Source organism: Anser anser (assembly GCF_964211835.1).
Source record: "Anser anser genome assembly, chromosome: 7".
Lineage (NCBI taxonomy): Eukaryota > Metazoa > Chordata > Aves > Anseriformes > Anatidae > Anser > Anser anser.
The window spans coordinates 36,954,689-36,979,592 of record NC_139727.1 but is presented as its reverse complement, the minus strand read 5'-3'; the positions used below and the strand labels follow the sequence as shown (position 1 = coordinate 36,979,592).

At 41.7% G+C, this 24,904-nt stretch overlaps 1 protein-coding gene across 1 annotated transcript in view; it reads right to left on the bottom strand.

Moving 5' to 3' along the window:
• Positions 1-8,748: 8,748 nt before the first annotated feature.
• The window catches only part of HTRA1 (HtrA serine peptidase 1), a 31,299-nt gene continuing 15,143 nt past the window's right edge, over positions 8,749-24,904 (bottom strand). Inside the window, exons 2-9 of the mRNA XM_083845109.1 lie at positions 24,804-24,903; positions 24,269-24,473; positions 13,989-14,183; positions 13,256-13,288; positions 11,823-11,937; positions 11,641-11,698; positions 10,928-11,023; positions 8,749-9,465 (exon numbers count right to left, since the gene is read on the bottom strand). Coding sequence (XP_083701235.1) covers positions 9,297-9,465; positions 10,928-11,023; positions 11,641-11,698; positions 11,823-11,937; positions 13,256-13,288; positions 13,989-14,183; positions 24,269-24,473; positions 24,804-24,903 — 971 coding nt within the window. The 3' untranslated portion in view covers positions 8,749-9,296. The remainder of the gene's footprint in view (positions 9,466-10,927; positions 11,024-11,640; positions 11,699-11,822; positions 11,938-13,255; positions 13,289-13,988; positions 14,184-24,268; positions 24,474-24,803; position 24,904) is intronic.

Genomic DNA, 24,904 nt, shown 5'->3' with positions numbered 1-24,904 from the left:
TGGCCCGCTCTGCTCTGGGCTGAACAAACCAAGGGCCCTCAGCCGATACTCATACGTCTTGCCCTCTAGGCCCTTCACCATCTTTGTGGCCCTTAACTGAACACTCTCCAATAGTTTTATGTCCTTCTTATATTGTGATGCCCAAAGCCACACACAGTACTCGAGGTGAGGCCGCACCAGCGCAGAGCAGGACAATCCCTCCCTCGCCCAGCTAGCCATGCCTGATGCACCCCAGGGCACGGCTGGCCCTTTCGGCTGTCACTGCACACTGCTGGCTCGTGTTCAGCTTGTCATTGACCAGAACCCCCAGACCCCTTCCTGTGGGGCTGCTCTCCAGCCTCTCATCCCCTAGTCTGTACGTCTTTCAAGTGTTTTTCAATATTTCCCAAAATAATCCTCTTTGTAATTTTACTAGACACTGAATTGAGACTGACAGGCAAGTAAATCTGCCTTGAATCTTGCCTGATGCTTGTTGAACAGACTTGGTCTAAAACCTGACAAAACAACAGAAGTTAGAAAAGGTTAGCAGCAGCTTGCAGAAGGAGGATGAGTCTGAAACAATCTTTTCTTATTGTTTCCTCCAGAGAAGGAAAATGATTAGTAGAATGATCCATTAAATCATAATCCCATAAAATTTCATTGAAAAATAAAAACTTCATGGTAACACTATCAATATTTGCATTTAAAAAAAAAAAAAAGTTAAGCAGGATAGTGTTCCCATGAAGTTTCTTTCCCATTACCTCAACAGTGCTATAAAAGATTAATGCATAAGTTTGCATATACAGAGTTTGGCCAACTTCCTAGTACAGTCTTTAATTTAGGGTAACAGTTTAATGAATTCTGTTGGGCTGGGCTGGTCACAGCTAGTTCTGACCTTAACAGTTCCACCTCCTTCCCAATATGACTAGTAACTGCATCAAATACTTCTGCCATCCTGACAAAATAAGTAATTCCACAGCCATCCAAAAAGGCAAAGGGCATTTCTACTAAAAAAGGAGAGAAAGATTGTCTATAAAGATATGTAAAAGGCGAGAAAGAAACCACACAAGTATGCTCAATAAGGAGAACAAATGTTTGACCAGCATGAACATATAACTGAATTCTGCAGTTTTGTCCTGCTTCTCTCTTGCAATTTGCTTTCCAAAATACCACATAGTATAGCCAGGTGTCCTTCAGCCTATACTCAGCACAGTATCTGGAGGTAAAGCTGACTTCCAACACCAAATGGCAGAAATTCAGAAACCTAAGGCTATGCCTGGGGAATATCCTACTCACAGAGGCCCAAGCTCTTACCAAAGTCATGAATGACCAACAGCACCCAACAAAAAATACTGTTGTAATTTTGACTAAAGCGGTGTGCATGGACATTATAATTTATTATTGGTTTTTAAAAAGGAGATTTACAAATAGATAAGTGTTTAATACCAGATGTTACATTCATGTGATGGTTATATGATGGTTAAAGATTTACCTGTAGTAACATCTGGATATCATGACATCCAGATTGTGTTAAAATAAACAAAACAACTACTTTATTTCCAGCAATAAAGCTTCTATTGCTTAATTTATGTTTAATCAAGCCTAGCACTTCTGTAATAAAGATAAAAAAGTACATATTGCTTTGTTTCATCATCAGTTTATCTGATGGTCAACAACTGAGTGGTATAACTACTGTATAGCATAAGTATCTTTGATAATGTTTTACTGCCAAGATAATGTGAGCAATGAGAAGCGAGACATGAAGGCCTCCCATTTCTCATGAAATCACACACAAAATAAAGTGTGCATAACCTATATTCTAAAAAATGGATTACTAACTTACCATGGCAATTGTATGTAATTGTGAGCTGTATTCTGCATTCATCCACTTATTTCTACATATCCACATTGCATCAAAACAATACTATTATATTTAATATAAACAAAGTAAGTCAATTTAAAGCAAGAGGTGTGGGCTTTTTTGTTTGTTTGTTTGTTTGTCTGTTTGTCTGTTTTAATCCAGACGAAACATACAATGCAAGAAATATCTACTTAATGCATTTGCTTACTTTTCTTACCTTTCTTTTCTAAAACACCAATAATGCAAACCCACATGTATCTCCCTTGTAATATAGCAGAATTCAAAACATATCAGAAGTGACAGGTAAATCTCCTGGGATCTTTTCCCTTCACCTAGGGCTGCAGGGCTTCACACCCTGGTTCGGGTGGTGCTAACAGTCAGCGGACATGGTGCCACGGATGCACAGGGTGTGCGAACGCTGCAAGCCAGCACAGCAGCCCCTAGAGAGAGGAATCAGGTGCCTATGCTAGGCTGGAATTTCAAACACAGGTTGAAGCCAAGGTTAAAGAATAAATACGAACATCTGTGGCTTGGGATTTGTTCTTTTTCTGTTTGTTTCTTGAGGGCAGAAACAGCATTCAGCACAGTGCATTGGTGGACTAGCTTTTAATAAAAAAATATTCCTCTGCTCTTCAGGCAATAAAGTAAACTGAGCAGAGGAAGCCCTTCCAGCTGGTGACAAGGTGCGTAATGGCCCTCGGTGCTTGCAGGAAATTGTTGCACAGGCTGGAACCAACCCGGCAGAGCTCGCTCTTCTGCACAGCGCTCCTCCTCGCTCTTGTGAAGTACTTTTCCTTCAAGCAAACCAATCCAACCAACCAACTAACCAAACAAATGAACAAAACCCACCTTTAGCTGAGAAGAAATAAATATATTGTAAGAAAGAAAGAAAGATGTGCATCATAGCTTCAGTACATTATTATTCTTTACGGGCACGAACCAGAACAATGTTCCAACTGACTGGTTCTGTCCAGATATCAGGAAGCATTTTGTTTCTGTTTCTTTGGGACTACACCCACAGTTGCATTCAGCAATCCAAACCACGCTTTAGCTCTCAGCCTCCCCTGGCCGCAGCAGTACCCTTCTTTTCAAGCATGGCACTATATCCAACCTCCCTTTCTGATTCAGAGGCGAGGAAATATACTTCGACCTCCAGTTAATTACTGTGTTTTATTACAGGTTTGTTTTGCACCAAGTGACAGCCAGGGCTTGGTTTGTGTGATACTTGCCAGCTTCTGGTTGACTTGCAGTTTTTTTCTATAAGAGCAAAGCTGTACAGGATTTTGAACCAGTCACAACATCCTGAAACTGTTTCCAATCCAGACTGTCAACTCTCCTTCCTTGCTGGACACGTGAATTTACCCGAGATGCAGACAAAATATACTCTTTCCTTGTCAGAGCTGCTCAGCCACTCAAAGAGTTGAAATCAGCTCTGCTGCTGAAAATAACTTCCAGCGCTTCTTCCTGAGCAGACACTCAGTACCCACTTCCATGCACTTCTGCTTTTCCCCTCTTTTCTCCCCATCTTAAGCTTGAGCTTTCCCCCAGTCTCAACTATGGTTTTGAGGTTTGGGCTTTTGGGGGCTTTGGGAAGCGGGGACAGCCTGGCAGACACAGCAAGACCCCACGGCTACCACATGGACACAGCCTAAATCACAGCATCCACCAAGGCGACAGACATGATGGGGACTGTGAACCATTACTACCTATATTTGATCAGATATAACACCTAACAGCGATAGTTTCCTCTGCAGAGATGTGATCTGCACCGTCATTACCAGATCTACAGGCGGGGAAACAAGGGCTGTGTCTCTGCTGGAAGCGGCCGTACCCCTCAAACAGGAGACAGAAGGAACGCAGCAGCTCCACATCTGCTGTCAGCTGGAGAAACTCCGCAGAGAAGCAAGCAGGACAATGGAAAACTTCGCTTCTTGGGCAGGTGCTGCAAGGGAATCGCCAGATGGCAAGGGCCCAAGTTGAAGGGATGCAAGACACGGACTCCTGACAGCTCTTGAACAGGAGACGTTTGTTGCCCTTTTTCACTGCTACATATACTTTCCCCGTAGCCCCACACGCTGTCCACGCACCCGAATCTGTCATACAATTGATTAGAGACCCTCAGACACCCGCCTCGAGCCAGCCAGCAATTGGCCACTGCCCAAAGCTCATCTTTAACGCTGCAGCCAATTTACTTTATCTCAACCTTGCTCAAGTTTTTGTTTCTACCGTTTGTTTCCTCATTATCTCTAATTCAGGGACGTGTGAAACAGCGCAAAGCCACCTGCGAATTCCTTTCCCACACCAAGTATACGAGGTTACCTTGGAGTTCAAAAGCAGACAGGCCTAACTCACAGTGCCTAAACTCTGCGTGCTACGGGGCTTCAAACGAAAGCAAGGGAGCATGCACCAAAACCCCAAAGTACAGGATCAAACCCACTGCAATGGTAAGCCTGTTTACTATCAAAAAAAAAAGTAGTGGATGTGAGCAAAAGTGGTGAAAAGTTTGGAATGGAGAAGGAGAAGGGAGACTGGTCTGATTTTAATAGTAACACCGAGAAATTGCTTTAATTATTCAGGACAGGTAATTTTATGTATTTGTGCAAGAGTCCAAAAAAGATCCAATCTGTACTCAGAAAAATTAACTGACCACCTTGGAGTAATTTAGGCTTTTCCATAACCACTCTTCATCTCAACTTGCTTTGAAAATATTTCTGTTTAGCACTGCCACTCTTCAGAAGCTGGACCATTTGAGCCTTGCACAATGAGCTGAGCAACAATAGGCACAGATAAACGAAGCAGCTGCCATTGCACTGTGCCCTAATCCCCTCACCCGAGGCAGACACGTTCCCTTTTTGATGCGTCGATGGCTTTGTGCCTGTACCCATGGAAGATGGAAATTCACACAAGCAGGAGTTTTCTGGCAGGTTCAATGAGCTCGGTTATTGCAACTGCTTGGGCTGTCCGAGACAGCCACCAGAACAGGCTCACTGCAGCAGCGGGGTGCTTGGGCAACAGGCTGCATCCCTCAGCCGTTCACACTACGAACTTCTGAAAATCACCGTGCCCTCCCTGCATAAACACTGAGCAGAGCAGGAAGGAACAGAACAAATATTTAACTTTCTTCTCCAGCACATTATGCAGTATTTCCAACCTACTACGGTTAATTATTTATGAAATTGAATAAATTTGACTGAAGTTCTTTAGTTCTGACCCCATTTTCTCTCGAATCACCTCTTAGTTATTATCCATTTCATTTCACAGATGCTACTGTACCATGACTACTAAACAAAACTATGAGTTTTGAAGGAAAACTTTCCAGAAAATGTGGATAGGTTAAACCAATTAGCTGCTTTGGTAGTTAAACATGGCCTACCCCGTGACCGCCTTCTCTACTTTCTCTAATTTCTTAGCTGAATTACATATGTACTGGTTTTATGTTAATTTTGTTCAATAGAGAACACCCAACAAGTCAAGTTATCGCATGTCCACAGAGTCCCAGCACAAAGTGAAGGAATTCCTGACACCCACTGGGCCCAGCCCCGACTTGCTGGCATCTTGCACGTGCAAAAGGAGTCTGGGGCTGGGGTAGTTTGTCAGACATCTGTACAGCACAGCTGGACGCATGGCAGAGTGATACACAGCTCTACAGCACACATGCACCGAGAACATGAAATCAGCTAATAAGCTTTGTGCTACAAATCTCGATAGTTGAGCACGACAATAAACTTCTCATTATGCCCAATGTTACCAGTCCCTGCCCCTCCAGCTATAACTTTATCTGATGCTGGTCAGATTCTGTGGTCTGGTTGGCAAGTTGCCGAGCTGAGACTACAGCAAGACCCTCAGCTCTCTCTGCTGGCTGACTCCTCCCCATCTCTTCGGGATGTTTCTCCTCTCAGTACCAAGAGAGCCTCACAACAGCTTGTTGACATTTAACTTCAACGCCCGACTAAACGTCAGCCGAGGGTGAAATTCTGGTTTCCTTTTTCCGGCAGCTATCAGCATTACTAATGGAAAGGCAGCTAGAGCAACGGGAGGGGGGATCTGAGTAAGGCCTGCCAAGTCACATCCTTATTTTCTGGGTAGAAAAGGACACAGTGGCAAATAATACGGGATTGATCTCGAATATAATTCAGTCAAGGAAATCCTTGCAACTTCAGACAAACATTGCTTGATTCTCACTCTGAGGATGAAGAGACTCCTGCTGTGACCTACAGTGCAAACAAACACTTGGTGGCACCAAACAACCACTGCTCTGGAGTGGTGACTGCTAACCAGCTGCTGGTCACCACTGCTCCTCCTCTGAGTCTTGGCAACTGCAGTTTTAATCAACCCCATAGTATTTGTCTGATATAAGAACAAGTGTATGATCTAATATCTGAAGGCCTGCTCACCGTAAGACACCTCTAGTAATACAGGAAGATGTAGTTTTAAAAACATTCTCAGCTTCCTGAATGACATAAATACAAAATAGGTATTCTGAAAAAACATCCTCTGGTATTGAAGCCACAGGACTTTACTGCTTGGTGTGTCAGCTATAAAAACCAGACAATTGTTAGTCATTATTTTTTTTATTTTTTTTTTACAGCTCTGGAGCCATTTCCCTCATGGAATAAGTGACTTAGCTTTTCAGAACTACATCCGAGCACAGCCACATGTAGCAATCTACTCAGCATCAGATACGCAGGAGCTCCATTTTCCATTTCAGACATTCCACGTTACTGAAAATCACGCCAGAACACTTGATTTCCCTGATTTAATGTCCAACACTTGCTAAAATTTCCAGGAATCTGATATTTATGCAAACTGTGCCAAAGCTATTCTGTACAAAGCCTTTTCAATTGCACTTTGGAAAGAACTTTGTTGAAGCAGAAAAGAATGAAAACCATTCCAACTCTATAACCCATCAATACACCCAAAATATATGTTAATTAGTGAAACACAAACTTCACTTCCTTGTCTCTGTGTATCAATAATCTTATTTTAAACACTTACAAAACATTTAGAGACAATTTTAAGAAAACATCTGGGTAGCTGTAAATATGGCTGAATACCAGCAGAGTAAATTCTGAACATTTTTCAGGAGATGCATGGCTTTCTGGGTATCTCAGGCAAATAAATCAATCATATAAAAATAATAAAATAAATCAGAAAAGTGCTTTCAAACGCATGATGAAAAACGACCAGCTGCATAAAAGATCATCTGGCATCCCACTAGGTGGAGCTATGGGCCCTGGGTACACAGGCGAGAAATCTGGTCAAGCATTTCATTAATCCCTGTGGCTCAGGAAACCCATTTATAGAATTTAAGCTCATTTGCCTCTTCCCTATTCTACGTGCAAGACTTAGCTGTTGTCCTGAGGCATTTCTGCCTTGCAACGGCATCTTTGTACAGCACAGGAGGAAAGATGTACTGTGCTAGTTGTTACTGCAAGGACATCATCAGGAAGCCAAAAGTAGCTAGGTAGAAACCAAGCTTAAAAAAAAAAAAAGATGGAATTAAAACAAGCGGAGAACACAACGAGAAACACTAGGAACAAAGAGAGGCAACCAACTTTTTAAATTATGCAACCCTTTGTTTTGAAATAAAAAGGCAGATGAAACAACTTGTCTGAAACAATTTTCTGACTTCAGGGCTTTGGCTTCATTTTTTAACGGTTAGTAGAGTGAGGTGCATGAGTGGAGAAGATACATGAGATTTTTTAATTCATCTTTGCTGAGAGTTTTTTGTGACCACGCTGCACTACACAGGCCATGGATGGTCTGCAAAATATAGTGCTACTTCAACAGGAGGCTGAAACAGTAATCAGCATCGGTAAAACGAACACTTAACGAAGCATATTAAAAAGCAGCTCTGCAAGATTATTCTACCTTATAACTTTCATGCTACAAAGTATTGTAGACCTTCAGCACTTGGCACCCTAGCATCTTGGCATATTTTCAGAGGTGATTTCCCACGGTGACAATATACTGTGCGAGTACCCCCGGGATCCAGGTAAGGATGGTCAGGTTCTGGCATCTGGGGATACGGCGGCTCCCTAAAATTGCACAAGCTGGCTGAAACAGAACTGAAACACGGCTGGTGGGAGACTGCCAGGGACCTGGCTCTAGAGGATTTCTTGCTGTACTTGTGTGGAATACAACCCTTTGTTTGAAAATCATAGACTGCAGGCAACCCAAGTGAAGAGTTTTAGTAAGGAGCAGTTTCCAAAAGAGCATGTTTAGGATTGACAGTCGCTGAAACTTGCTGATTGACCTTGCATTTATTCTCTGAAATACGTATTTCAACAGGGAAAGGAGAAGCTGCTTATCTTGTTGACTAATTATTATGTAATTTAATTTAGCTGATTGTTCACCTTGACAGTAGATTATCCCATTCGCTCCTCAAGCTTTAAGGGCATCCATAAATATAAATATTAGTCTTCATGTTACAATAATGCCCAATATCCTACTCAAACCCAGGTCCTATCATATGCACACCAGCACTCAGATTATGAATAAAAGATCCTGTTTTAAAGAGCTTAAGGTCAGCCAGATCTGCAAAGGTTACAGGTACCCGACCATCTGAGATATAACGGCATATGCTCTGTGATCCACGATGACAATTACTGCAGTGGGCAAACAGTATTTCAGGCAGTGGTAAGTCATAATTAAAACAAAACGATAAGGAAAACATACTGACATATGGAAAACAGGCAGCACTGCATAGCCAATACGATAAATTTGAGCCAGCCAGGCTGAGAAAAGCAGATGCACAAGAGCACAAATACAAGCACATAGTGAGAACCAAGTGTTTTGGTTTATGCTGATAAAAATGAGAACATCTGAACATCCTTTCAGGCAGATGCGTTGTTCAAAGACAAAACACTCCATAAGGGGAAGCAAAATGAATCACTCACAAAAAGAAGAACTGTTGAATTCTTTTAATAACACTAGGAAAATATCATAGTATTAAAATCCTGCATGGGACTCTCAAAGGGTTATTTTGGTTGGGATTTCTGTGTTTATAAACCAAACTTTTTACCCAATTGTGTTTGTCTTTTAAATCAACTACTTCTTTAAAATGGTATTTCCAGTTAAAGCACAGCTAACCTATAAATACCTGAATACCACAACACACACTGTGTGTGTGGGGGTTGTTTAAATCTTAGCGGAAATAATGGTAAATCTATTCAACACAGGGAAGCAAATGTCGATTTGTTAAGCGGGGATGTAATAGCCAGTAAAGAATACATTGCATACATAATACAGAAGGAAAAATTATCATCTGGAATATGTGAAATTACACAGATTTTTGCACCTTAAACCTATTAGAAGTTACTCTGTTGGCCAAAACTAATCCACTGAAGAAGCAGAATGTTGGTCAGAAGTCTAACGTTTCCTGTACCAGCACAGAGAGAATATAAGCAGTCCAATGCTGTTAAAAGAAAACATGAAATCCAGCTCATGTTTCTGGTTAGGGATCAATTTCTTCAGGAACTACTGTTAACATAACATCTTCGTTACCCCTGCGTACAACCATGTTCAAAGTACTGTCCTTTTTAATAATGTCACTGACATCACTGGCTGAAGTTATCGACTGTCCATTGATGCTTATAATCACATCATTGTCCTTCAGGCCACCACTGAAAAGACAAAGAAGCAATGAATTACTATAATTGCCGTTTTACCATCATCACAATATTCTGAAAAGAAGATCACTGGATATTTCTGACTTCCTACCAGCTAGACAAAGACACAGCAGGCCCATGGGAAAAAAAAAAAAAAAAACGAGTTTATTTAGCGATGCAGATCTGCAGGTTTGACATGCCGTGCCATTCTCCACACACAGCCTGGCAGTCACTTCATCCTACCTTCGTATTTTAAACCTAAGAAGAACAACACATGCTGAGATCTAGCCCAGTCAATAGAAATGCATGGGTGTCCTTCTCCTTATCTGCCCGCTTATAGCACCCAGAAAGCCTCCTCCTGACCCAAGCACCAGACACAAACCAAAACCCCACCACCTCTGCGCACTGCAAGGCAAGAGACAGCAGAAGCGGGGCCGGCACAGCGTGGCTCCTCTGCCTGGGGCTGTCGAGATGGTTACTGGGACTGGGAAACGGGGTGTTGAGGGATGCCATCGACCAGAATGTCTTGCCCAGTCTTGCACAACAATCTGGCTCCAAGTCATGGAAATATTAACCGAGAAACCAGATCAGACATGATTCAGCCCTTCAGCATAATCCTTTTTTACAAAACCACAGAGCAGTCATAGGCCTTTTCCGCCCGCAGAAAATGCCTTACATGAGTGCCTCTTGCAAGCAGGATGCCTTGGCCAACGTTTTCAACCCACTAACAAATCTGGTTGCCTACTGAAGACATGACTTTCAGCATTCTCCTGAGAGAATCCATCCCAGATCATCCCGGTCTCTCACACCAGCAGCTCAACAGGCCTCTACCCTCAACTCAAATCCTGCATGTCTACCCAGCATGTCTACACAGTGTACAGTGGAGAGAAAACCAGGAGAATGGGGACACCCATACATAAGGGGACTACGAGTCGGGGAGAAAGAGCTGCATTTTAATTGCCAGGCCTGCCTTTGGATGGCCATCCTCTCAGTCTCTCTCTCTACATGACAAAATATGCCAGCTCCAAGCACCCGAAGTGCTGGGGCTGAGAGAGACATCTTCACAAGGTAGAAGCGAAACTTCTCCCTTGCCCTCCTGCACCGGTGGCCTCCAGGGCCACGGGAGCATGCACAAGCGAGCGGCTCTAATTCAGCTCTGGCATTGGTACAGCAGAAATCTTAGAAGCGATGGCTGAGAAAAGAGAAAATTGGGTTTTCACACCCACTGACTCCTTGCCCTTTCAACCGGGAACTCTGACAGGGCTCTGCTGCAATGCGCTGACATGTCTGCATTATTGCCGATCGGGGACCCAACTAAAACCACAAACTGATTTCAAGCTGACAACCTAATAGCTATCAGATGGTCACAATTCTGTTCATTTAACATAACCAAGATAGCTAGCTAAGCACAGAACATTCTCTATTGTTACCTCTTAAGCCAGTGGCAGTGGTTTTGAGAAAAATTACTCCAACTTACGCTTCAGCTGGTGTTTCTGGAATTACTTCAATAACATAGGCCCCAGAGACAACATCAGGAAAGTCTTTATGGCGATCCTTCAGCTCTCTAGCTTTGCTGGAAAATGAAGAAACATCCATAAAAATATTTTGCCAAGATGGGGAAAAAAACATGGATTTTCACTTGGTTAACTTACTTAACATTTACTAGCTGAGGTATTTTACACATGTTGATGTGACATTTCACAACATCTTTTAACCCTTAAAAGTAATTCAAGAATTACTATACTTTTTGCATACATACAACTTTTTAATGACTATTTCTGGCAAAGACAATCATTTCAACAGATACAGAAGATCAACTGTGTTTCTTGAAGACATACTGTCCCATTTTCTCCTTGACCCTGGTGATAGCACAGAAAGACGGTAACAGCAGTAGTGGAGCCCCAGGACAAATTAACAATTGCTAAATATTCTCTTCTGAAGCCTTAAGGAAAACAAAAATCAAGGGAGTTGTTTAACAACACCTCATACAAGAGCCTGCAGGAGAGTTCAACCATGTAATGGACGCACACAAAAAAGACAGCAGAAGTTAGGTGAAAGTTGTCACTGCACCTACAGTGAGGTACATGCTGCTGGCTCATTTTTCTGCTTGTTTCTGTAGGTTGTTAGATTGATCCGAATACATAAAGTGATCAGAGCTCAGTAAGGTAAAGAATTAGCATTTTTACTTACCTAGGTGTTAGAGACATCATTCGTATACCAATGTATTTCTTTTTGGTTATCGCTTTTCCTGCAAAAAGGAAAACAGGTCTTTATCAATTGCTTTTATCAAAAAGTGAGTCTTAAGGGCTGTTAGCTTTCTGTTGTGTTACTATTTTTACATTTCTCTCTTTCACAGCAGTGAAGTACATTACCTTTAGCTTGTCTGTCATGGGATTCAGTCAGGAACTTTTTGATTTTATCAGATGGGATAGCAAACGAGATCCCAGCTGTAACTTTTAACGTGTTTATTCCAATGACTTCACCATCCTGGAGAAATAAGAAATTTTTATTAGCAAATGTAAAATGTCTTGAAGAGAAAAGGATGATTTCTTCCGAGCAATCAGAAGGAAAAATTCGCATAACGCATTTTGTAGCTGGTTTTCAATTTTCCTTTTAATGTCATTTCTCTGAATCACCTACTGATATAGACAGTATTGTACAATTTTGGAAAACAGATGTGAATATTCGTATTCACACCAGCAGAAGAGAAGTCAGAGTTTGGCAGCTGTCCAGCGTGCATCAGGTTAGCACCATGCTTTACTGTGAATTTCAGCCTGTTTCTTTCAGCAAGGGTGTCTGCAAAGCATGGCACTGAGTGGCAGTTGAGGGTCTGAGTAAATATTGGATAATGATAAATAGAAAAAAAAAAAACCACTAAAGTTTTTCCCAGTAATGTGGCTCCAAGAGAGCTTCCCCTTCAACAGAGATGCACAAGAAGAGCTGAGGGGTTTGCTGTTAGCAACGCCGCTAGCCCTGTTTCTCTATATACTGGAATAAGTATGAATTTTAAAATAATTTTGTATTGAAAAGTTTCTGGATGGGAAGAGGTAACAGCAGCTTCTGACCTATTCAACACAAAAACCACCCAACTTTTGAAAACATTTAAAAAGCAGGTTACTAGTGCTGAAGTCGTACTGCTAGCTGGGTTGAAAAAAGTCACCAAATCCCTAAAGCAGAAACTTTGACAGGCGTTCTTCCCGTCTGTGCTGTCCCATGCTGAGGACAACTGCCTCTCCTCTGCCAGTCCCCAGCCACGAGCTCTCACACAGCAGTCTGGTTTTGAAACCTGCCTCAGTTGTTCTCCCTTGGGCTTATCCACAGCTGCTGTTAAGGAAGCTCTGACTACTTTCTACATTATCAGCAAATAAAAGCCCTAATATGCTGGTAAATGTGTGGGGTTTTCTACCCTGTCAACGCAATTCGAAATAAAGGGGCAGATATGTTTTGAACCATTAAACTGAGCTTCAGTATGCAAAAGTACCCCACGGTTTTTAGCTGCACGGTACACTGAGTGCAAAAACCTCAAATTTAAAATGTGCTTTTTACTTTTTGAAAGGCACAAGCAAATTATTTGGGAATTACACTTGTTCAAAACTATGCAAACTATAAACACCTTAAATATTGAAATCCTAGTGTAGCTTGAGAATTGCCAACATAAACACAGACAAGTGATTAGTAAGAACCATGTGAATTTTGTGTAGTCAGCCAAATATCAAAAGCTCTGAATCACACTTTTGGTGTGCTTGGTTTGTTTTTAAGCTAAAAAGTAACAAGCTTCACATTAAGCAAACTTAAAGAAACTTACCAGATTTACTAAGGGTCCTCCAGAGTTTCCATACTGAAAATAAATATGGCAAGAACATGTTTTAATATCTACTTTTTTTAATCCATGGTAAGCAAAACATTCAAGAAATTTTTGAAATGTTTCTGTACCAATTTTTCATTGTTTATTAAATACATGTAATAGAACGCTTTTAAAATCCCTAACCATCACTTAACATTCCCCCTTTTAGCTGAGCTTTGCAAATACTTTGTTCTTCTTCTCTTGCCAAAATAACTTAAGAAATTTGAGTTTTTTCTTTGGTTTTAATAGCACCACACCAGCAACTTACAAGATTTTAATACAGCTCCAGGAGCTGTCAGTGAAGATCCCTTACAAGGCCAACAGTAGAAAAAAATAAACTATTGTTTTGCTTTAATGCAGAAACAAACTTGAATTCTTAAAGTAAGCTTGGCTTCTTTTTAGAAAGAATGATGGATTTTGAAAAGATACTTATTCGCCAGAGAATACTGCCTCCTCCTTTGCAATCTGTAGAAGTTTTGAAGAGAAGGCAGACATTGTACTTGGTGTGGTCCCTTCGGGGTTTTTTTTAATAACAATCAAGTACTGCTGCCCTGCAGATGTCCAGATTTGCAGGGATAAAAGAAAAGTCAGCTCTACTCACTGTTCTTAAGAACTATATTACTGATGAAATTTTCAAAGCAACTATTCAAGAAATCTAAGAGGTCAGCGGGACAAGGCTCAAAGCAGGACATACATTGATGATGGCATCTGTCTGAATATAATCCATATCGGAGTTGCGGAGCCCCAGCTCCTTTCCTCCACGCTGCGTGGTACTAACAATCCCCGTTGTCACCGTGTTTTGAAGTGAAAATGGACTTCCAATTGCAACCACAAATTCTCCTGGCCTCAAGTCTCCAGACTGACCAAGTAGAAGTACTGGCAATTTACCCTACAAATGGAAAAGAAAAAAAGAAAAAAAATCAGATGTTGTTAAGACATTACTATGCAGGTAGAAAAAATTCTTGACCACCAAGAATCATGAATAAAGCAGAGGAAAAAAAGAGGCTTTTATTGCTTGGGAATTTGGCTTGCTCTTTTTATGTTGGATATTTCACGTGGCTATGTGCAGAAATGAACACCTGATCTAAAGAGTGCTATTTAGGCTGTAGGAGTGCTTTTTCCACAACAGGTACCCGTTAAATCAAAAACAATGCAAGACCAAAGGAATATTTATGCACTGTTGTACAAAACAAACATTTGATGATACCACGAATGAGTTGTTTCCAACGGTTTCTTGAAGTAATTAGACAACAGATGTTGATGTAAAAATAATAAATTGTTTAAGGGTGAACACTAAAGAGTCATGAAAGCAACAACCAAAGTGTATCAAACAAACATATGCGTAGTTTAAAGCATTTCATCTTCTTGTAAGACACAAGCTAATGTTTCATCTCCCTTATTGCTTAATGGACTCTCTCTTCTAAACAGCTAGAGTGCCTCCTACATACACTGGGTGTCTTCTTCTGAAGATGTTAAGATTTAAAGACTTTATAGTAGTTTTCTTTTATGACAGAAAGGGATAGTATACTTTCCTTTCAAGATTTTATCTCTAAACATGAACTATTACATTATTAAAGATCTTCCCACTGACACAGAAAACATTCCTAAATCCAGCAATTACAGCAATTAAAAAAAAAAAAAAAAAAGCAAAGGTTGGATCTAAACACCCTTGCCAATGCAATGGATCAAGGGAACTCGGCATTGTTTCTCCAAGACATCTGTAGAGGAGCTGCACTGGCTGCTGCTTAACAGATGGTTCACAGTAGACCAAAACCCCCCCCCCTCCAAGAGCAGCGATCAGAAAATGGCAGGGAAGTCCCCAGGGCCTCCTGCTCACAAAGCAATTAAGGGCATTCTGCAACAGACAGCATTTCAAAGAAATACTTTGCCTTTTTTTATCATCTGCTTGTAAAATATGCATTGGGCTTCACTTCTTTGCTTCACATCTTTAAAAGTCACTCTTTACCCTTTCAGTGATGTTGCACATTTTTTAATTCTTTCAAGTTTAGCCTAAATGACCTTGATCCTTTCCAGGTATTTAACCATTGCACTAGACCGCTTCCATTCCTATCAACGGACTAGGACATGTATAATTCGAGGTTTCAACTTTAGCCTTTTTCAGGATTAGAAAGGTACTGAACCCTAAATCAAACCAGAATTCTCCCAAGACCTATCACTTGCTTGGTAGACTTAACTTACAGATAGGTTTCCTACACGATCACCTAACTTCAAAATTCTTTCCTCTGCTCAAGAAACGCAGCCCCAAAGAGAAAAAGGCATTAGTATAAACTTCCAAACTAGGCCGGTGATTCTAGATGCAGTAGATGCCCAAGCTATGGATTAACCAATTTTCAAATGGGTAACATACACTTTTAATAAACATGGAGGTACCTTTGGGGTGTTCTTGAGCTCCCTAAAATGAAGGTGAAAATTGGCTTAGTACCCTTCCTTGTAATTCACTCCTTCCTGGAAACACGTAAAGGTGCCTTTTTAGCCCATTCCTGTTCCAGAGCACACAAATTACGTGCTACAGGCTACATAATGGGATCATAAAGGTGCACCGTGTGCTCGCGTAGCAAAGACACAGGAAGTATTTAGTATGCCCTGATTATCTGTACATATTCCCAAGTTAGTGATAACTTTGCTTTAAAAGTTAACAAAAGCTGAATCACTTCTAAATTTTGGCAAAAAGTGAAAATACTACAAGTGTTTAAATTGGAAATCAAGAGCTAGCTCTTCAGCTGTCTTTTTTCATCAGCACCTCAAAAGCATGTATCAGTGATTCACCCCTTGGGACAAAAATCCACTAATCTAAACTAAACCAAATGCATGTTGCTTTGTATTTTTCACCTACAGTTTTATTTCAAGTGTCCTAGGAGATGCACAATGTCCACAAGTAAAAAAAAAAGAAGACACCAGTCGTGTCACTATATGCTGCTGATGATACAGAAGTTACTGCTCTAATATTTTACAAGCCTGGTTCTGAGTATCCTTTATCCGACTTCGCTACAATCCCACCAGCAAAATTTTACTGAGATGAACATGTTGTTTCAATAAAACTCATTGCCAAATCCCAGACAGGATCAGATACTCTGTGGAAACTTCATCTTTCGGTCTCAAGACTGCAAGAAAATAATTAACCAACTGCTTGTTAAACAGAATCAGTTGGAAGAGCAACGGGAATCGGCAATATGGGAAAGAGAAAAAAACATTTCCCTTTCTAATTATCTTTCAAGGAGAGCTTTCCCAAGCAGCAATTCCCTACTATTAAGTAATAATTATCTGTATCGCTATCAGTGCCACAGCCATGGATAAACCCATCTAAAGCTGTGGTTTGATTCTGAGAAGGATCTAAGGGCTATACCGAGCTTCCCCATCTTGTCCACAACACAGCGAATGAGCAGCAACATCCCAGGCCAGCTCCTACATCAGACCTGACTCCAAGGCTCCCCTCCAGTACAGCAGGACAGAGGCAGCTACGCTTAGCTGTGCTGGGAAGCACGCAGCGTATGCAGCGAACGGCTCCATATGGGTATTGTTTGGACAGAGGGAGCACCCTGGCCCTTCCTTGTCTCCAGATGCTATTAAGCTTACGTAGCACGTGTTTTCAAGATGCCGTTGATCAAGCAGCGCATCTCTTTCTGGCACGGCTTTGCCTTGTTTCACAAAGGAAAAAAAAAAAAGGGGCAAAAAGTGTCTTTTATTTATATGCCAGTGCACTGAAAACACATACTTCATAGAGAAAGAGGACACAATAAATAAATGAAATGGATGAGAGATTGAAAAAAAGAAAAAAAATCTTTCATTAATAGAGACATAAGATCGGTTCCATACAAAGTTAAGATTTATACAATGTTCCTGAGTTACAAAAACAGTCACGAAGCCAAAATCGCATTTGGCAGCAGAAAGAAAAAACATGGAACAATCTCTGACTAATACAATTATTTCTGATTGTGCTGAGTTTTCAAGCCTGTGCCTATACCAGCCAGGCTTCAGCTGAGAGCCTAGCACTGCATGGATTGGCGTGGGTCATCTCTGTGATTCACCACGCCTTCTGGAAAGAGTTAGGCTAACCTCTCGTTTGCTAGCAACAAAAATCTGCAAAAATTGCCTTGCTCTGCATGAAAACTAGCTTTGGAAAATGTGCTTTCTATGCAGTATGCTTCTAGAAAAGACACAGCCTTATGCAAAAATACACTATCTCAAAATAACTACAAGCATAGTTATTTGCTGTATTGTGTTCATCAAGGCAATGAATTTTTACCCATTGTGTAGCCCCCCCAGGTGTCTTTGCACACCCCAGAACAAGGAGGATGCTCAGCACGCTTCATGAGGAGCTACAGAGCCCTGGAGTCTATGAGGTAAAGGAAAGGCAGGGGGGTTCACATAGCTTTGGAAACACTTTCTTATAGCGTACCTGCACCACGCTGCAAAATTCACACCATTGCATGTAAATATTCAGAACTAAACTTTCAATTATCAAATATATATATATATATATAAAGTATTTATTCACTCTGGGGGCAGGGGAGGGGTTGGAAGTGAAATTAGTGCAAATGCAGTCAAACTGCCTGGGTACCAAACGGTGAGTACGTCCTCCTGCAGCCCTGCCAGGGGCCCTGCTGGTGCCCTCACTCGCCTCCACCTCAAGCCCTGGGCTAGCTCTAGGGCTGGTTCAAGTGCCTGGGTGCCGGACCCTTCGTACCCATGCTTAAATGGACACTCTTCAATTCTCACACAACATCTGATGGTCTCAAGGGTGACGTAGCTACTGCTACAACTCGTGATCCTCTTCGGTTAACTACAGATTTGCCACAGCAGTTAATTAAACTCCCGGGCAAGCTAGCATGCCTCGCAGTGCGATGAACAGAGAGGCAGAAACACCCAGCGCCTAAACCCAGCTTTCCCAGTGACTCACTGCATGACCTTGGGCGACACATAACTTCTTTTCTTTCCCTCCATTTTTCATTTGATTAACCCTCGGGCTTCTGCCGGGATCAGCGTTGGCTGAGCGAGACAAATCTGCGAGCACCCAGAAATAGGACCAAACAAGCAAAACCATAAGTGGCACATGACTCACTGTTTACGCCCAGCCGGAGAGGGAGCCATTAATTAGCGTTAATATTTTAAGCCTTTCTCATCCCGAAGCGCTCCACACATTTTAATATAGGGATTTGACTCAGGCCCTGGGTAAACAGAACTCCCACGAAACAGCGAGCCGCGCGCCGCCACGGGAGGTGGTTTATCCAGCAACAAAACGCAGCTATCAGTGGGTGGGAGGCAGCAGCTCGGCACAGGAGGCCGGGACACGCATGGAAGAGGCCGGGACATGCACGGAAAAGGCCAGGACACGCACGGAGAAGGCCGGGACACGCACGGAGAAGGCACACACATTCAGCAAGAGGCCAGATGTTGGCCTGGTACGCATTATTAGCCACATAACTCGAGTCGGGCAGAGGACCATAAGCAGTAGGTGTTTCGGTTGGAAGCTTTTCATCCGTGAAATACATGAATCTGCCTCTAAGCTGGTACAGAAAGAAAGTAAATCCCCTCTCTGCATGATCATCCCCTTAGCTCGTGGCAGGAAGACCATGAATGTGCAGAAAACGGTTTGCAGTTCAATAAGCCGATGGAGACGAATGTTCTGAGCTCAATTTGTGTTAAAAACTGACAGATTGCCTTCATGCTTTCTATTTTCAGGTCAAAAAGAAACAGATGTTTGTATGGTACACTAATTCAGCTGTACGTAACTCTGGCAAAACATGCAACTTCCCTGGGAATTGCATTTCTCTTCTCATTAGTGGAACTATTTAACTTTCAGAATATGTTATAGCGAAAAAACAAACACAGGCCATGAGCATAAAAAAATGTAGAGTGTCATCTACAATCTAGAAACTGCTTGACAAAACGCCAAAGAAAATGAAAAACCAAACTGAAAGCATTACAAGTCTCTGAAAGTATTTCATCTATAGTTAGAAAAACAAAACCAAGTCTCCTTATCTAAATATAGAGCATGGGAAGCTTGTAGAAAAAAAAAAAAGAAAAAAAAAAAAGGAGAGGCAAAGCACAGTTTTGCTATGTCACTGGAATTTCAATTACCTGGAAAGATGCTGCTGTTCTCCCTTAAAATAAAGTGTAGCAGGAGTAAAAGCTATGTTCGTCCAGCCGTGTTTGCAGAGGCAGTTAGCTGTGCTGCATGCACGGCTGTTTTCAATGTGCACGGAAGGAAGCACTGTAGCACATCATGAATATGGTAACATTTTCTGTACTTAAGACAGAAACTGGAATACTAACACACAAAAAACTCCTGTAGAGGCAAGAGAGGGGCATGGGGCAGGGGGCTGGATGAGGGCTGCGGCGCTGGAAAGCAGCAAAGCCCCAGAAGCAAGCACTTCGCCGTATGGAGTGCAGGAGCAGAGCATTGTCCCCGCGCTGCTGCCCACCCTGAGGAGCACCAAGGAGCTAGCATCCAAGCTTTTCACGTGCTAGCTCATTTCCATGGCTCCTGAAGACTTCTGGAAGCAATAAGAGGGCTTCCTGATGGGAGACTCAAGAGGAAGCAATGCAATATCCAGCGACAGATTTCAAAGTCAAAAGGCATTTGAGAAAAGCCACTTACATCTGGAATTCAAGTAGCTTGGTTTTACAAAATGTGGGCTTTTAAAATATTGATACATAAACAGGAAAGTTTGCTTTCCAGCTTCCTCCAGTTTGTACACACAGGGAAAGAAGCAAATCCCCTCTGACCACAAGGACACAGACGCTGCATTGCCTCACGAAACCGCTGAAGGAATGAGGGCAGGTCCTGTTGATTTAAAACCGTCAAACCAAGTGGTTATTAGTAAGATGCTGGAAGGAAACATAAGCGAAAGAGCCACAAATTAGAGGTCGGTCCCAAACTCATTAATGCTTTATCACTTAGGTGCCAAATTCTTTCTAAGATACCAAAAAGAAAAATACCTGGTCACGCGGGGGAAGGAAAACCTCCAGACCTCAGCACATTTCCGTGACACAGGGGCTGTGTCAGAGTCGGTGGCAAGTGCCTCACGGCTGGTTTTGAAGTGTGCAGGTAGAAGACACACCTCAAAACAAAGTAATTCACAGTGCTCCCTCCTGCACCTGCTGCCAAACCATCAGCACCTGCTACAGGGATCAATCATCCCTGCAGGCAGAGGCAAATTTGGAGGGGTGAAGTGGGTCTCCAGACAAAAGCCACCTCCACTTTCCCCTGTGGATGTGGGTGAGGGCACGGGTCACATAAACCTCCCTCCTTTAACCCCGACACTGTACGTCAGACCACCCTAAAAGTTTTTCCTCCTCCTCTGGTGTTTACGGTTTTCAGCAGCCGTATCACACGTCGTTCCCATTTAGCGACATGGCAGTTATTTGTCTTAAGACGAATTTCATAATCAAGCTCTGCTAGCTCGAAAGCATCTGTTTGCTTCGGAGTGTTGTGCAACACTTTTCACGGGTTTTATGCTCCTTGCAGTATCCCATGTGCCACACAGGACGGATTATTTCACTAGTCTCTGCCTATGCTGCCAAAGTCCTCATTTTTCTAGGGAAGTTTTATAAATTTGGGAGTTTGTATCCAAATTGTCTGCAACTGTGCAGTTTCTTTCTATTATTGCTGTTTCCTCAATGCTGCTCACATTTGAAAGGACATTCCTCCCTGCTGTAGAGTTACATTGCCTTCAAGTTTAACACAGCTGACCCCAACCTTGCTTCCTACTTTTAACACTTCAGCAAACTGCTGTGTTTCACCACGGACACAAGAAATACAGTTTCTCTCTTTTATAGATTGTGAAAATGAACCTACTTTAGAATTAGAAGAACAATCCTAAGATCTCTGTTCCTCGTTGACTTCACTATGTTTTTCAATGAGAAGAATTTAATCAGGGAAACTTCCTCCTTACTGGTGCCCCAGTCGTCTTTTAATTTCCTATTCTACTCAGAAAAACCAAAGTAGTTCTAGTACTGTCTTTGGCCAGATGTTCACAGCTTAAAGAAAAACAGAGTGCATGCTGCTGCAAAATTTTAACGGTTTTAGGAATACCAGCTGACAGCCTAGACTCATACTTCAAGCCCAGCTCTGTTCCTAACCACAGAGGCATTCTTCATCCTTTGGATCCTGCCTGAACATGCTACAGAAAAATAGGAAAAAAAATTTTACATCTTTGATGGCACCTTCACATAATTTATTCAAAAAAGAAAGACTTTGTCTCTTACTTCAGAAAAAGCGTTAGGGGTGGTTTTCATGTCCTATCTAGATTTTTAAGGGGTTATTTGTACCACCTTCTTTAGTCATCAAATAAATCTGAGCTTCCAACAGATTATCCTGAGATGCAACGGGCAGGGGAAAGGGAGGAACAATACAGAAGGTAGAGTTGTACAACTGATAGGAAACTTACCAAGGGTACAGCAGACTATGGATATAACCTTGCATTGTCTAATTTTGAGCAGAGACATGATATTTGATCTCCTGCTACCCAGATGGATGTGCTAAGTTGACATCATACGAGGAAGGCAGCGGGGGCCCGCTCATTTCCTTATGCAAGAGTCCAGCCTCCAGGCATCAAGACACTTCCCAACACTCATTAGTTCATTAAAATCAACGCTTTTTCTCACAGAAAATGATGTTAAAGTGCTGATCCCTCCTTCCCCTAAACAAGAAATATCTAGGTGATTTAGCTCATGATGGCTCTAAGACAGAAAACATTCCCTGCCTTAAAGAATTCGCAAGTATGTGTGAGTGAATTAGGTTGCAATGCTCATAATCTGAAGCATGCGCTATGTTGGCCAGCTTCGGAAGTCAGAGCATCAAGCCAAAAACACCATCTTGTGTCTTGAGCTAGCAAGCTGTATACAGAGAACTATGAATTTTTGAAGATTTTCTTTTTCTTTTTTTTTTAAGGGAAAAAAAAGGTAAAAGCGACTGCTTGTCAGATCAAAAATCATCTACTCATTTCTGTTCCATGACTGAACAACATAGGAGGATAATAACCTGGAACGATAAACACTTGTAAAATGACCGTTCGTTGGTGTGCCATTTGCAAAGCAGGGCCACAGTTATGTTCAAATATTAAACTGATGGAATAAAACTGTGACTATCACTTAATTACATAGCTGCAATTTTTTAGGTTATTTTTTTAAAGATGCGTCTATCATCTTGCAACAACTAGAATCACCAATTCAAAAGTCCTGCTTAGCAGTGGTTTCCACCACAGGCAACTAATCTGGTTGCATTCTGTTTTTTCCAAGCTGCTTCCAGTCTTCCAGATTTTCCCCTCCCGCAAGCAGCTGATGGAGCTGCAAAAGTGGGAAGAGGAGAGCAGAAGAGCCAGGCTCTTCTTGAGACCGTGCCCACAAGGAGTCTGCAGAAGCCTCCCTGGGTCCTTAAGCGCTCACTGTTTGCACAAGTGAGGTCTGTTATGTTTTGGGGTTATTTTGTTGTTTTGTTTTGAATGTGCTCAGGCTCTTCCATTAGGCATTCTAGTGCCAGGGAAATGTTGGAGCAATTTCTTTAGAGTATCAGATAACACAAAACTCTGTCGGTTGTCTTCTGATGGCCTCAAAACAATCTGTTGCATCAGTTCAATGTCTCTCCTCTCTCTCTAATTTAGCAGCTTCTTTCTCTGAAGTTTACTTTCCTATCACCGTTTAAGCCCTTTTCTTCTCACCACTCCTTTCTGTTTTCCTTTAATATTGTGCTTCCAATTTTAAATCACTTCTCCAGCTGCCCCTTCCATCCCTGCCATATCCCACTCAGCCTAAAACTGTCAGTTCTCATCCCGGGGATCTTTCCCCTTGCTTTGTCAATGTTTTCAACCTGCTGATCTGCTTTTGCTTATTTCAATATAAAAATAAGGAAATAAACAATTGGTAAATATTTAAATAGGTTGCCTCAGGAAAACAGGAAAAATATATATATAAATATTTTGCCATGCTGCTGTTACACAGCTTTTAAATAAGAAAAATAAGACAGAGCCTTTAAATTACAAAAGTAGCAAGGGAGCAGCAGGAGTACTTCATCTCTTGGGTCATCCAAGAGTTCTGCATCAGACGTCCGAGTTAGTCATGAACTCTGGAACAAACACTTCTGACCTCGCTGGGGAATAGGTCTGAACTAAAACAACCCTGCAAGATCTACACATTTTTGAGTCAAGTGTTTCACACAGCATATTATTGCCCACTAAATTTGGAGGTTGTTAACTAAGTCTAAACAAGGGAAACCAATATGAGCAGAACCTCAAGCAATCACATGCATCTAACTTCATCTACAGCATGCAGGCGTATTTCAACACAGTATTCCACTTGCACTACACATGTGCAGAACAACATGATGATATTTCTACTGTTGCTGAGAGCCACAAGCCTGATATGGCTGAAGACTACTGCTGGGAAGTTGTGTTCTGTTTTGTTCTGAAAGCCACCTGCAGTGGAAGAGCACCTTTCCAAGCTGGCTTTAAACTGAATGTTCAAGATACTTCCTAGGATACTTTCCCATTTCAATGTCTACATCTGTGCGGTAAAGTCCTTCAGGCGCACAAACTTATCTCCTAAAAGCAATTTGGCAACTTCATTATAGGCACATGAGAAAGACTAATACCTCTCTCTACCAAGCGCAAGGAAACAACCCCCCACATACAAAAATTTCCTCTCAGAGCAAGAGAGTTACATTAGCCAAAGCACGTGTAGATCAACCAGTAAACTACATTGTTGGTTTTTATTTTGAGGATGCACGCAAAAGTGACAGGTGCTTGCTTGCATTACACAGAGAGGTCAGAAAATAAACCACTAGCAATCACAAACTTGGCTTTTAAAAAATGCACATCCACCCTATTAGCTTTGAGGCTGGTTAAAACTCACACCGCCGAACTATTGCTCTCTCATTTAAATATCAAAATCAGCAATAGCTTTTAGAAAAGTATGTTAAGAGGAATAAAATGTCTCTTGCTCACTGTCCTCACTCACCTGAGCATCTATTTTAATTAGTGCAATGTCAGCTTTTTCATCAACATCTTTAATTTTAGCTTCATATGTTTCACCGTTCTTCAGTTCCACCTTCACCCTGTTTTTGTTGGTGACTACGTGGGCGTTTGTCACTATCAGTCCGTCTTCTGAGACGATGAACCCTGAGCCACTGGCAACAGGAATCTCCCTCTTTGAATAAGGAAGTCTAAAAGACATGGGAAATAAATATTTTTCTCTGCAAAAGGGTGCAAGATCACATATCATTCCAAATAATACAAAGCCAAAAAGAATGTGGTGTTTTTTATGCTTTTGAATATCTGCTATTACTTGCTGTCATTAACAAGATAATGTACATGCATTAGTTTAATTTTTACTTATTTATTTTGCCAGGACTCTTAAATTATCTTTAATTCTTACACATGCCATATCTATCAGCTCAGAAACCTCTGTGCTCTTCCATATCATTAATTAACATTTCTGGCACAAAGTCAGCTGTTTTCAGGAATACAAAATCAAAACCGGGCATCTTGTTTACTTGCGAAATAATTCAATGTGAACCACAGCAGGAGCTATCTTCTCCACCACATCTGCAATAAAGTTGTATTTATGCCGCAGGCTATTAGGATGCTCTTGGCC